The 14965-nt window shown below is 37.6% G+C and overlaps 1 protein-coding gene across 1 annotated transcript in view; it reads right to left on the reverse strand.

Annotated features, from left to right (window-relative positions):
* LOC143890874 (protein MICRORCHIDIA 4-like) overlaps window positions 1–14965 on the reverse strand; it is a 28796-nt gene that overhangs the window by 9387 nt on the left and 4444 nt on the right. Inside the window, exons 4-15 of the mRNA XM_077395560.1 lie at window positions 12941–13016; window positions 12420–12548; window positions 10278–10376; window positions 10021–10122; window positions 6179–6340; window positions 5977–6072; window positions 4910–4961; window positions 4709–4820; window positions 4537–4610; window positions 3840–4162; window positions 3066–3166; window positions 2889–2964 (exon numbers count right to left, since the gene is read on the reverse strand). Of these exons, the coding sequence (XP_077251675.1) occupies window positions 2889–2964; window positions 3066–3166; window positions 3840–4162; window positions 4537–4610; window positions 4709–4820; window positions 4910–4961; window positions 5977–6072; window positions 6179–6340; window positions 10021–10122; window positions 10278–10376; window positions 12420–12548; window positions 12941–13016 (1402 nt within the window). The remainder of the gene's footprint in view (window positions 1–2888; window positions 2965–3065; window positions 3167–3839; window positions 4163–4536; window positions 4611–4708; window positions 4821–4909; window positions 4962–5976; window positions 6073–6178; window positions 6341–10020; window positions 10123–10277; window positions 10377–12419; window positions 12549–12940; window positions 13017–14965) is intronic.

Consider the following 14965-nt stretch of genomic DNA (forward strand, 5'->3'; position numbering starts at 1 on the left):
ACTCGGTATGGACATTATGAGTTCGTGGTGATGGCTTTTGGGTTGACGAATGCTCCGGCTATATTTATGGATGTGATGAATAAAGTCTTCAAGTCGTTTTTGGACCAGTTCATTGTGGTGTTTATTGATGACATCCTCATTTACTCTAAGTCAAGAGCGGAGCATGCAGAGTATTTGAAATTAGCATTGGAAACTTTGAGGCAAAATTAGCTGTACGTGAAACTTTCCAAGTGTGAATTTTGGATAGAGCGTGTGACATTCTTGGGTCACGGGGTGTCTAAGGAAGGAATTTCAGTGGATCTATCTAAAATTGAAGCGGTTACTTTGTGGAAGCAACCGACAAATGCGACAGAGATAAGGAGTTTCTTGGGATTGGCTGGATGCTATCGAAAATTCGTCGAGGGTTTTTCTATTCTGGCAGGACCATTGACTAAGTTGACAAGGAAGAATGCAAAATTTATTTGGACTGAGGAATGTGAGAGCAGCTTCCAGAAATTAAAGAAGCGATTAACTTCTGCTCCAATTCTAGTACTTCCTTCTGAGGAAGAGGATTTTGTTGTGTACAACGATGCATCTTTTAGTGGATTGGGATGTGTTCTCATGCAGTCAGAGAAAGTCATTGCTTATGGATCGAGGCAATTGAAGAGGCATGAAATGAATTATCCCACTCATCACTTAGAGTTGGCAGCAGTACTTTTGCTTTGAGGATCTGGTGGCACTATCTATATGGGGTGAAGTTTGAGGTTTTCACAGATCATAAGAGTCTCAAATATCTTTTTGATCAGAAATAGTTAATATGCGTCAGAGGAGATGCCTCGAATTCCTTAAAGATTATGACTTTACATTGAGCTATCATCTGGGGAAAGCGAATGTTGTGGCAGATGCACTTAGCAGGCAGGAGCACGTAAATTTATCTTGTTTGATGATGGAAGAGTAATAAGAGTAAGAAGAGAAGAGGATGTAGGGTTCCTTTTCAATCTAGATTCCAAGTATCTTCAACTTCAATTTTTCTTGATTTTGATTTAAGATTTAAGCCCTAATTACAACCCATCAAAAACCTAAATAACACAAACAATAATACACTAATTCCTCTACTTTTGATTTCACAAAAACTCCCATGAAAGCTTGCAACTCAATCTACCCTAACATAATGCCAGAAACCCCAATTTGTACACCATGAGACCCATGTAAAAAAAGAATTACTTAAAAGTTACAGTGATGCGTCAATAGAGCTTTGCTCTGTAAAATTTGACTCCATCAGATTCAAGAGAACTTAATTTAATGGAGCTTTGCACTTGTTACACAAACAAAGCCAATTTGTTTTTTTACTGATGAACACACTAGCCAAAACCCAAAAAAATATATTATTCGGAGAGTTCATTAAATCCACAAGTCCAAAACCCCTCTTGTACTGGACACAACCTCTTCACCATTTCACATGCTGCAGACCACCTTCAAAACCTGCAAAACAAGATAAAATTGAAACAAAAAAGGGGGTAAGGCAAAGACTTAAAGAGAATAGTATATTCACCCCCTCAATTTTTACCTTGGGCCACCCCCTTGAGTTGTGTTTGTCTGTCTTTTCATTGGTAGCGACCTAATGCCGAGATTGGGTATCAAAGCCGTATGACTCGTATCTCCTCTAGTACAGTATGCTAGCGAGGACGTTGGGCCTTTAAGGGGGGGGTGGATTATAATACTCCCACATCGGAAGTGGGGAGAGAAAGTTCCTTGGCTATATGTGTAGACCCCCACCTTCCCTGTGTAGACGCATTTTCTGCTGAAAAACAAAACCGGGGAGGGCTGCGACCTAGAACCGGACAATATCTACACGGTGACCGGGGCGTTACACCAACCCTAAAAACATCATCCCAATCCATTCATGCTTTGTGCCACTTTCATGTTGTCCAAAATTTATTTTACCCCTCCCCTGCACCCTTCGACAACATTCCGGCATATATTTGCACCCATCCAAACCTATCATAAACCTTGTAGGAATTTCTCCCTAACCTAATCACCTATTGTAGGACCCAAGCCCCTTAATATTTACTCATTCCTTTCACCCATATATCCTAACCCCATAGTCTACACCATCCCAGTATCCTTCGACAATTGCTCGACTTGTGTCTGTTCAACTCAAAACCTACTCAAAAGCCTCATTTAGGTCTAGAACCTTCAGCATAGGCATATTGCTATTGTGAGACCCTATGAGATTTCGTACATGGGATTGGAATGCATTTAGTGGGGTTATTGAAATTTCTTATTTGTGAGAATTGTGACTTCTTGGAATTCTTACTATTTGCATGCATATGTGTAGATTGTTTGCATAATTAAATTTACTCATGGATAATCTTAAAATCTCAATCGTTTAATCATGTTTCCATGGTTGAATCATAGAAGTTGTTCCCATCCTAATTCACTTCCTCTTCTTCTTTTTTCCCCTCTTTCCCCTATTTCTTATCACATCAAATCAACAATTAGAGATTATGTCTAGATATTTCAGATGAAATCTTCAATCTAAGATCAGTAAAAAGTATATGAACCATGTAGTTTGTTGTATTTCAACATGCCTGATAAAATTTATTCATGTCAACATAATGGCCACAAAATAAAGAAAGCAAACATCATGAATGTGTCTCGTCATTTTGCACTAAGCAAAGAATTCAAACAAAGTATGCTCTTATGAGGCAACGAATAATAAAAATGACTATCAACTAATCTAAGAAAGCTAAAATCAAAGAAATCAGCAAATGTGTGTAGGAAAGATATTGAAGATATGGAAGTCAACTACCAACTAACCTACATTATTCGTTGCTTCTTAAAATAATGCAAGGAATATGATGAAAGATTAGGATGTAATGATAGAAAGAGAATAATATCACACTTACTATAGCATTTAGCGATTTGTTTCTATCTCTTTCACAGTCAACAGCCATGACCATTGATTCCGCTGATTTCTGTAATCTGTAAAAATAGAACATTTCATAACCAGGATGCGACCAAAATATTTAAGCAACCAAATAATCCAAATCAATACTTAAGGTTAAAAAAGACTGCATAACCACCTTTCATTTAGTTCGAGATTTTCTTCTTCCAACCGCTTCAGAGCATATGGATCAGAGTTCCCAAGGCTAGATCCACTTCCATTATATGTACTATTAGCTGCCTGCAAGTTTAAACACATGGTATGTGACGAACATTCTCGCACCACAAAATAAACATTGGCACTAATAGTGTGCCTAAGGACAGACACAGCCACTCAGCCTGCACATTTGAAAACATCAACTCTATACAGTATACGCCATTTGACCCAAGGAGAGACCAAAGACATAATTGAGAAACGGGTTTGTTTATATTGGTTGGGCATATAAACATATTGAATAAAGGCTTAATTTAGATAGTTGATGTGAATTGATGAACAATACGAACTTAATGGAAAATGTTGGAAATTCCTACTGTCCCTCCATCATATGTTATTAATTTTCTCTCGCTTCATATGTCTATAATCGGTCAAACAAATCACCTAAAAGACTTTAATGTCCTTTGATGTGCATGGGACATGAAGTAAAAAAAAGAGCTCATTATTTTGGTATTAAGTTTCATTATAAGAAAAAAAGAGCTCATTATACACACACTCCCCCCCAACACACACACACACACACACACACAAAAAAAAAGCACCCAAAATGTGTGATGGAAACATGAGAAAAATGAAAAAAAAAAAATCTAGTTATGTAATACATTGATAAAATGAAATATCTACATAAATCACAGGATACTTATTCAACGAAAAATAGCCCATTTTTTTGCTGGAAAAATTAGCCACCACATTCATTTACCTGTCTCTCAAGAGGGCAACAATGATTTTCATGGCCACTCTCATCATCTTCAGATGAACTCGCATGTAACATTGATTGTGGGGAACAGCTTTTTTCCTTTCCAAACTTTGATACTGTCTTTCCATTTTCTGCCCCAGTGGAGACATGTCCACTCACATGTTTCACATCCCCGATTTTAGAAGATCCGACACCCAAGAGATCTCTCCCCACAAGAGGAGTATGGGTTGTATCTTGTGACCTGCTGGCAAGAGGAGTCACACAGCTTGTGGAAGTGAAATTCCTCAAATTACTTGACAATGTCTCGGGAACCTCGGGTGAAGTCTCTGTAATAGGAGTAGAGATCAACCTCACAGAAGGAGGCATAAAAAGCAATAATTCGATGAAATAAGTAAACGTCATCTACACACAGTAAGACTACTTAAGCAGATTATGAAGATATTTCCCATCATTTCCTCTTCACAAAAGATTTTAAAAACAGGGTTTTAAATTTCGGCCAAAATACAGAAATTTCGGATTTCAGCCGGGACCGAAATTTAAAACCGAAACTGAAATTTAAAAAATTCGGTCAAAATTATAAGATTTTCACCGAAATTTCCACGGAAACCGAAATTGCCACCGAATTTCCATTTTCGGCTGAGGCCGAAACCGAAACCAAAATTTGAATCCTTGTTTAAAAATACCCCGTAAAGAAAGATACCTTTAATGGAAGACTGATTTATTAACTTCTTGGGATGTCGAGGAGCATAACCAATCTTATGGCAGTTGGTTCTCCTGAATGAAATAATGGTTAGAATTCACTTCAAAAATTAAAATCTATGATTTTGCTGTTTGGGGTCAGACCTAAGACAAAAAGAATGACAAGAACAAACCAGTATGTTTTCTGAATCTGAACCAATCTTGCCTCAAGTCTTGCAAGCACTGTTGTGCGTTCAAAACCCTGTTTATCATGAGCTGGTTCAACAAAATTAGCCTCTAATACACCTGTCACAAAAAAACATGCATTAAAAAGGACCTTAGTGTCACCTGCCCTCTAATCAATGATAGCGAGATAGCCAATATAAAATCCCTACCAATTACCCCGCGCCCATCACTTCCTGCAGCATTCCAAATCCTCCAAAATGGCTGATACAATGGGGAAAAAACTGTGGGTAAGTATAGTTTTTTTTGAAATAGGTAAGCTGGGGTTAGGCGGACCCCGACCAGATATATTAAGAAAGATCAATAAAGATACTACAAGAAAACAGAAAAGCAAGCCCCTCGCACATCAGAAGAAGGGCAAACAAACTATCAAAAGGGAGCCAAAGGCCACCCAACAAAACGGCAAAGACAAACAAAGGAGAACAACCTAACCGCTTCAGCAAAATGAAAACAACAGCCACAACACTGCCAAAATGTGGGTAAGTATAGTTGATATAGAATATCAGGAGCATGGTCAAAATTAATAGGGTCCCAAAGTAGACATAAATAGTTGTATATGAAGAAATGAAGAAGATCCACTGAGCATTCAATATTCAACATCAAGAGTGTTGGGAAATGAATACATGCTTTCAAAGCATAAACTGCAAAATGACATGACACTTTTAGAATGCATTTTGAGCAGCCAAGTCGGAGGGTTTAGCGGATTGGGGTGTATAAGGGATGTGCCTCAGGTCTAGGTAGGGACTTAAGAAGGATTTATGGCCTTGTATCGCTTGGCTCAAGATGTGGGTGTCACGAGGTTTTAGTTAAGTTAGACATGATGATGGGGACCATCCTAGTGTCCGTATTATAATTTTTTTTTAAGTATCCTTTAGATGTCTTTTAAGTCCTTCAAGTTATAGGAGGGATACCACGGTCATTTCCCACCAATATCACTTGGTTTCCTTTACAATTAAAATAATCACTTTGTTTCTTTAAGTTGTAGGTGCTTAAAATGGGGCTCACATGCTTATTACGAAAATATTAAGTCATAGGAGCATTTAAGTCATTTGTAATCAATCACTTGAGTTGTTAAAAGACCACAATGGCCCACACTGCAACAAAAGGGAGCCCATCACAAGCAACAGATCACCTCAAGGAAATGAGAAGTTAAAGAGAAATATCTTGCATTCTGGTTCAGCTGATTAATTTTAACTAATAAGAAAACAACTGAACAAACCTTAATAAGTCGATTCTTGTGATAAACGTTGAATCCTTGAATATCAATATGATCTTCCGCATCCTTTACAAACCCAATTGTCACCACAGCAACCATCTAATAGCCACAATAATATGCAACAAAAGTATCAGGCATCAATAATTTAGACGGGAAACCCGTATTTCAATAAAAATGGTAAGTTTGGAAAGTATTAGTGTATTACATTTGGATCCTTTGGAACCCCATCACCATTTGGTTGTGGTCGGTATGTAATTTCTTGATTAAGCATCATATCATGTACTATGTTGTGGTGCTCAATATCTTTGCCAAGTAAAATCATTCTGAACCCATGCGGAAGTCTGAGATAGAGAATTGATGCGTAACTCTGCATATATTGAGATGAAATGTTAACATTCAAAATCGAAATGCTGAACATCCACTATGACAGAGATCAAACAATCAAATGTGCACATAAGATAGGTTAAATTTTTTTAACAAAGAGTGTTGCTAATTGACAGACCAGAGACCATCACAAAATTAAACTGGAAATGGAGAAATTCAGCCAATTTAACTGAAACAGACAGCGTATTATCTAGAATATCATCAACATAGAAGTTATCACCATCAGTAAATCTATGAGGTGTGCATTAGAAAACCCTACCAGAGGTTTCCACAAACAGCAACTTCAAATCTCCGGTCAGACTGTCTACAAACGCCCTACGCCCTCTCCTAATGGTCCATCCTCTAATGTTTTCATTAATAAAATCCCCAAAGTACCTTTATACTACTAAATAACCCAAAAAAGAATAAAATAGATATTAATACCTGACCCAACCTAATCCTAACGGAAAAAGGAATAAAAAAGACGAAGCTTTGAGGCCAACACTGACAGATAACTTGGTTCTGACGAGTCAACTTCCACATACAAATGGAAAGGATGCTGGAATCCAGTCTTTATCATCCATGTATTTTCGGTGGTTGGTTTGGCCTTACACTTCCTAAGGGATTTCTCTATAACTCCATTTTGTGTAAGTACGGGCTTTAAAGTATACTTTCAATCTATTCTGCTGGCCTTTTAGGAAATTGATCATCCATGAATCTGCCCATCCATTATACCCTCTTCATCATGTCCTCGTTAGTCGTATATGTTGAGTTCTGGCAGAACTCCACCAAATAGGCAATTGGCCCCACGTTTTGTAATGTTGTGAAGGCACAAATTTCTTTGCGTCCAGGTTGTGATATTTACCTTTTGGAATTCTGACTTTCAAATACACCATAACAACTTGATCACCCACTTCATACATCTTAGCCCTTCTTCGCAATTAAGCACTCTCCTAGCACTTGGCATTATTGGCATCGATAAGTTTTTCAACTTCTACATGGAGTGGATTTATATGTTCTGCCTAGGCATCGGCTAGAAGTGACTCATAAATTCAACATCCTGTCAAACACAATGGACTTATTTAATTTCTGTAATCGCACTATTTCCTAAAATAGAGATCAGCAACCATGGAAGCATCAACAATTTTTGTGCATGGGATAAAGTGGACCATCTCAAGAAATGGTCAACTACTACAAAGGCATATTCACAGCCTCAATGAGTCTGGGGAAGGCCTAAAATGAAATTCATGCCGGTAGGGTCCCATGGAATAATCGAAATTGGGAGTGGTGTGTGAGTCCAATATTCTGTGATTGGCCCTTCAACAACTCACAAGTATGACAATGCTTAAAAATTCGCTCGACATCTCACTGCAGAAGTTAATAAAAGTATTTCTTCTCAACAAGTGCAATTGTCTTCTCTCTATGCTGAAGTGCCCATTGAGGCCACCTTCGTGTAAATCTTTAACTATTAACTTTCGAATGTATCAATCAAGAAAACACAATTGGGGTCCACAGAATAAGTAACCATCCTTAAGCATATATTGATTAATTTCTTTCCCTTGCCGCCAGTGAATATGGTTTCAGGTTTTGATTTCAGCATGTGTTTTGGTCATGATGGAAATGAAAATGCATTTATTTCTGAGAGGGATATATATTATACCTTGAGGGCATTTCCATCATTGTTATGTAACCCTAATAGTGTCATGAATATATATATATATATATATATATATATATATATATATATATATATATATATATATATATATATATATATATATGTGTGTGTGGGGTGTGTGTGTGTGTGTGTGTGTGTGTGTGTATGTATATGACATTATGTGAGTAGTCTCTTTAGACTTTCGCTTTCTCCCTCACTTCTCTTCTTCTCTTCTTTTCCTTCTTCTATGGAGATTAGACTTCATAGGACACGGTATCAGAGCCTAGGGTCTAATTCCGGAGTAGTGCTTCAACAAGAACAGCATACTTCTTCTCTTTCCCTCTTTTCTTTTATTTTCTATCCCTAACCCTAACCCAAGAAGTTATCTCCAAAGGTTCTGATGTGTATATTGTCAAATATAGTGACAAATATTGTGGCTACTGTTGATATTTCCTCTCATCCAAGAACATTCTAATCCCATGTCGTGTGTCCTTCAATGAAGGGTGTTAGAAATGAGGTTAGGGTAGGGTTAAAAGAGAGGAAGAAGAAGAGGAGTAGAGAGACAGAAAGTATCCCCTAAGGGAGCTCCTCATGTATACGATGTATATATAGGCCCAAATAGGGCATCCAATGTACAATGACTACTATACCCCTAAGAATACAAGTAATACCTAAACTACCCTTACATGTTATTCAACACTCCCCCTCAAGCTGGAGTGTATTATGCCATGGAACTCTAGCTTGGTACAAAGAAAACTACAACAACAACTAAAAATAACAAAAAATACATAATCTCGTATACACATCCAGCTTGGTATAACACTCATCAAGTTGATGTGGTAAATACATAATGAAAAGCATAAACAAAAGGCAACGACCACCATGAACAGCATCGAGATCAACGACCATAAAAAAAGAGCAGCTCCCCCTGAAATAGCATGATAGCGAGAGCGATAAAAAACAGGGCCTCCCCCTGAATGAGAGCCCGGCAAATACATCTGCAAACCACGAAGGATCGAACGGTGACACCTCGGCAGGGAAATGGCAACGATCCACGAGCAAAATAGGCACACCAAAGGTGCGCACATGAGCAACGACGAAGCACCACGAGCGAGAACACTGACTAAGAAGTACAATGCCAAGAGAAAATAACCACCGATGGGGAAACCATCGGAGACAAGGTCAATGGGGAAACCGTCACCTAGAGAGAAGAAGAAAAGGAGAAGATAACCAACCAATACTGGAGAAACCACCATATGGTGACAAGGTCGACGGCATGAACATCGTCACTTGAAGATAGGAAGAAAAGGAGGGAGAAGATAACTAACCAAAGATGGGACACCATCATCTGGAGACTAGGTCGACGGCATGAACATCGTCGCCTAAAAAGAACCGACCAATGATAAGGACACAATCGCCCGGAAATGCTGTTTTTTTAATTTTTTTACATGATTTCAGCCGACATTTCGGGATTTTGCCGAAACTTTGGTTTCGGCGACCGGAACTGAAATTTGAATCCATGGTTTGAGGAAGCTAAAAGACATGACAAATGGGCAGAAGCTAAGGAAAATGAAATCAGTGCTTTACATGACACATGAAAGGTTGTACTTAGACCTCAAGAGAAAATTATACATGGTTGTAAATAGTTTTGCAAGCTCAAGCAAAAGGAAGATGACACCATTAACAAGTACAAGGCATGTTTAGTAGCAAAAGACTATAATAAACAATAGGGGACTGTTTTGATATGTCAATAAAAAAAGGCTACAATGTTAGACAACATATGAAAGATTATACTTAGACCTCAAGAGAAAAATATCCATGGTTGTAAATAGTTTTACAAGAATAGTTTTACAAGCTCAAGCAAAAGGAAGATGACACAATTAACAAGTAAAAGGCATGTTTAGTAGCAAAAGACTACAATAAACAATAAGGGACTGTTTTGATATGTCAATAAAAGAAGGCTACCATGTTTGACAAGGCCATCTAAAATCATCTATCAAATAGAATTGGAGAATGACATAAAATACCCTCAAAGAATGTTGATATGTCAAGAAATGCCTAGAGTTAGGGAACTGTTTTGCCATTTGTATTTTCTTCGCATCCCGGTTGACGCCTCTAATTTGAATGTCCTGCCATACAAAAATGTTGTCACTAATTACAGTCAAACAAATCATCAACCAAGTGAAAAAGCAAATGTGTCACCGAACAATGCAGTTCACCAGAAAAAGTCTAGTGAAACCTTGGTCATAACATTACCAATGGATAAGGTATATTAAAGACTTACATTTTGATCAGCACCAAAATCAAGTTCCATTTGTCCTTGGTCATCCTCCCAAAGATTGTAAATGATTATCCGTGTACCCTGAGCTTCCAATGAATTGAACTGCAAAAATAGAATATTCAAGTAAATAAATAAATAAGAAATAAAGCATCGGTTTCTGTTAGAAGACAACAATTGTGCAAACAACAAAAGAGGGTGGTCATGTAGCATTGCCAAACTCCTGTTAATAACAATTAAAAGCCAATGCATTGAATCAAATTTTTCACCACAACCCAAGCACCAAATTCAGGGTTGTCTTTTACAAAAGTTTATACAGGCAATTTACATTTGAATGAGCTAACTTTTCATCAGATTGTGGTCATGACTTAGAAACTAAACGAAATCAAAAGTCCTAAACCTATTTTTTCTCGGATGATTTTGGTGCATGGCAATCATGAATTTTCTTCTTCTTCTTTTGGTGGTGGTGGGGGTGGTGGTGGTGTGTGTGTGTGTGGGGGGGGGGGGGGGGGGGGGGGCGTTGCGGGTTTCCAAAACCTATGTTTGAATCCTCGGTTAACATGTGTAACGGTAGAAAAAAAGGAATCGAGTGCACCCGTATGATCAAATGATGAAAAAGAGGGATCCAAAAGTGAGATACACATTGAATACAATGTTCTTGCTTTCTAAGCATCTTAAAGTCCCAAACACAAAAATATGCGAGGCTCAATAATATTTCAGACTACAAAAAAAAGTGTCATGAGCCTTTTGAATGTATATAGGAACAAGAAAATGCACAGGGTGGGTCATGCTTCATAAAAAGCATGGCAAGAGCCAAATTGCAGTTGCATCTGCATAATAGTAATGACTTGTGCCAACAAGCTCGAAATGCTCTCTCGCATAATCATGTTTGAATCCTCGGTTAACATGTGTAACAGTAGAAAAAAGGGAATCGAGTGCACCCATATGATCAAATGACGAAAAAGAGGGATCCAAAAGTGAGATACACATTGAATACAATGTTCTTGCTTTCTAAGCATCTTAAAGTCCCAAACACAAAAATATGCGAAGCTCAATAATATTTCAGACTACAAAAAAAGGTGTCACGCGCCTTTTGCATGTATATAGGAACAAGAAAATGCACAGGCTGGGTCATGCTTCATAAAAAGCATGGCAAGAGCCAAATTGCAGTTGCATCTGCATAATTGTAATGACTTGTGCCAACAAGCTCGAAATGCTCTCTCGCATAATCATGCAGAATGATATTTGTACCCAATGCTAAATAAACAAATGGTTCAAGAAAAAAATCATTCCATAAAAATGTTATTCACTTGATCATAGGGGTGCAACTCGGGTCGGGTTGAGGCCAACCCGAACCCAACCGGAGGAACCATTTACTCAACCCGAACCCGACCCGACCCGAGTTCCAACCCGACCCAACCCAAGGAACCCTTTTTTCCATCCATAACCCGACCCGACCCGAGTTCCAATCCAAACCAACCCAAGTTTTTAAGCTTACTAAATACTAAAAAAATGATAAAAAAAAATGTCGGGTTTCACTCGGGTCAGGTTGCCCAAGCCTTTAACTTGAACCCGACCCGAACTCAACCCGGGTTAGGAAAACCCACCCCAAACCCGACCGGAAAAACACCCAACCAGACCCGACCCGACTTTTTTTCAGGTTGAACCCAACCCGAGTTGCACCCCTACTTGATCAAGATAAACCACATCTAGCAAATCCTCCATGTTACGCAGAATACAACTTTTCCATAGAAAAATTACTCAAACTGTCTAGTACATGCATAATCAATATAAGGTACAACACTTCGCATAGATATAAGGCCTCATTGAAAATTGATGTCAGTGTTTAACTTGTAATTAATAGTAGTTATGTAATTCTTGGGTAAAATAACACAAACAAAACTACCATGGCACATCCTTATCATAGTTACTATATAGATAAACCTAAGAAAATGTATCACCGAAGCAAACTGAAGTTTAAATGGAGGGAACCCTAAATGGAGGGAACCCAATCATCGCTCAAATTTCAATAGAGAGGGAAAATAAAAATTAAAGACATGGAAAAGAAAATCGAAAAAATATCTTTAGCATATCAAATCTATATTGGGACAAAAGAAACTTTTTCAAGGAAAATAGAAGTAAAATTACCTGTTGAAGAAGATCTGCTTCACTTGAATAAGGAGACCACTGCACTACGGTTTCTACATTTCTATTCCAATCAATAGGAGATGATCGAATCAACTTGTTCCAAGCTTTTCCTTCTTTCACATAGTCAAGCTTAGCATTTCAATGCAAGGACAACCATGAACGGAAACATAAGCCTCTTCACAAATAGGGTTGTAAGAAATAGAGCAAGACCATAACAAGCAATCCATGGACCAACTATACAAAATTTGGTTGCAGAGAAGAAGGGTTTTTCATAGAAATGGACCAACTATACAAAATTTCCTGTGGTGATACCACTAGATAAAAGACTCCTTAGTGATAATATCCACAAGCATTTTATGGTCAAGAAAAAAAATGAAGTGCAGATTGTTTTGTCAAATTACTTCAATTCAACATAAAGATCATGCAGCATGCGATGCCTCTGGTGGAAAAGAATGTTTTTTCCATAGAGTTGGGAAAAATTTAGACATTCAAGACATACGATAATTTGCAAATGTTTTTACCATGGGGACTACAATATCTTCCTTGCCAGTGCTCCTCAAAAATGTGTAGGACAGCAATCCAATGCTCTGTGTGGAGCTAAATGCCAAATTCCAGAAATTATCAGTTAGTTTCAATAGGAAAGCAATGTAGAACATATTAAGGGAAAATGCAAGAAACAACTAAAGATTTCCAACAATTAAACAAGCACAGATTAAAAAAGGGCGGCCCAGTGCACGAGGCTCCCGCCATTGCGGGGTCTGGGGAGTGCTAGATGTACGCAGCCTTACCCCTGCTTTGCAGAGAGGCTGTTTCCGTGACTCGAACCTGTGACCACCAGGTCACAATGGAGCAACCTTACCGTTTCGCCAAGGCTCGCCCTCTAAACAAGCATGGATTCTAGATGTAAAAATATAACCCCACAACGATGGACAAAGACATAAGAACCACAAAAACCCATTGATAATCAAAATGCTTACAACAATCTGTTCCTTTTTCTGATAAAGGTTTTTGTTCAACCATCAGCAAAAGATCAGATAAGCTGGAGACAAGTTGTCTAACAGTTGAAAATAGAGATAAATGACCGAAGGAACTAAAATTCGAGACTTCCTTCCATTAGTAAAAAACAGGTAAGGAGCATTCAACCAATCTCCAAAAGAGCATATGATAGGAAGTTATTTCAAACTTTAAAAATTGAATTATTCACTAGCAATACACAAGCCACAAATAATGTTGGGCTTCCAACACAAAGTTTTGAACATGTCAACACAATGTTTTAGACAAAGTTATTTTACTATGATGTTTCTTGAGATCATATAATGTTATTTTTTCTCTGAAAGGTGAATCACAATTTTAATAAAGACGAGAATGGGGGAAACAATGAACGACCAAGCTGGTCACAGTAACAAGGATGCAAACAACAAACAAATGTAAGGCTGCCTCTGTGACCTCATCTTTGTCATTTGGGCAAAGCTTTCCTATTATATTGGATTCTATTGCTTCTCGAGTGGTAGGTTGGTTGAAAATACATGGTAAAGTATTAGTGGGAACCAACTATAAAAGAAGAGAATTTGCGAAATGGTGTATGTTCTATGGTTTCAGAGAGGAATCCAGGAGCATATTTTTGTACAGTGCACTTGGTCTGCATAAATTTGATGCCATTTCTTTGGATTAGTCTATGTATCTCCAAGTCTTAATAGTTTCTCCTAGGTTAGGGAATTTGGTTTTTGTAATGTATGCTAGAAAGTAGTCAAACACACCTTTCAATAAGGGATTTCAGCATTTGCTTCTTTTTGTGCATGTCACTATAATCATCATTTGTACATAATGAAATCATATACTTTCACTTTCACACGAATTTATCTTGTCCCATAAAAAACATATATCCTTCTTCCTCATCCATAAAATGTAATCTTCTTTTCAGAACTATTTTCTCTTCTTTAGCAACTATTTCTTATTAGAAAAAGTATCATTATCTTTCCATTTATCTCTATTCCCTTAACCTCATGGAAATATTTCTATCTTTTCATTCTTGTCTCGTATCATGGATAGGGGCAAGATTCTGAAAATCGGAATTGAATCGTAAATCGTAACAGGGTTCGAATATTATCGAATCGTAAATCAGATAATAAATCGTAAGATTTTTTCAGATTTATATATAAAAAGGAGAAAAAATATACAAAAATATAAAAAGGTAAAAAATAAGAATAAAATGAGTAATTATCTATTTTCCATTTGAAACTGTTAAATTAAATATAGAATTCCATGATTAGTAATCTGAAGCACAAACCATATTCACCGCACAATAAATTACTAAACAAAGCACAAACTATATTATCATATAATAAGTCATTATATAATTTATCACCGTTAACTTACCAACTTCTCCAAAAGCTTAAGCTGTTGGAGAAAGGCAGTATTTATCTTTTATACTTTAACACCTCTACCCCTCTCCCTCCCCCACCCCCCCGCACGTGTGGATTTTTGCTATCCGGGCGCTTTGAACTCGAGACCTTTGGCTTTGATACCAATCTCCAACATGCTCTAGT

This window comes from Tasmannia lanceolata, unplaced genomic scaffold (assembly GCF_043159265.1).
Source record: "Tasmannia lanceolata isolate RefF3 unplaced genomic scaffold, GAP_Taslan_0.1 ptg000013l, whole genome shotgun sequence".
In the NCBI taxonomy this organism is placed as follows: domain Eukaryota; kingdom Viridiplantae; phylum Streptophyta; class Magnoliopsida; order Canellales; family Winteraceae; genus Tasmannia; species Tasmannia lanceolata.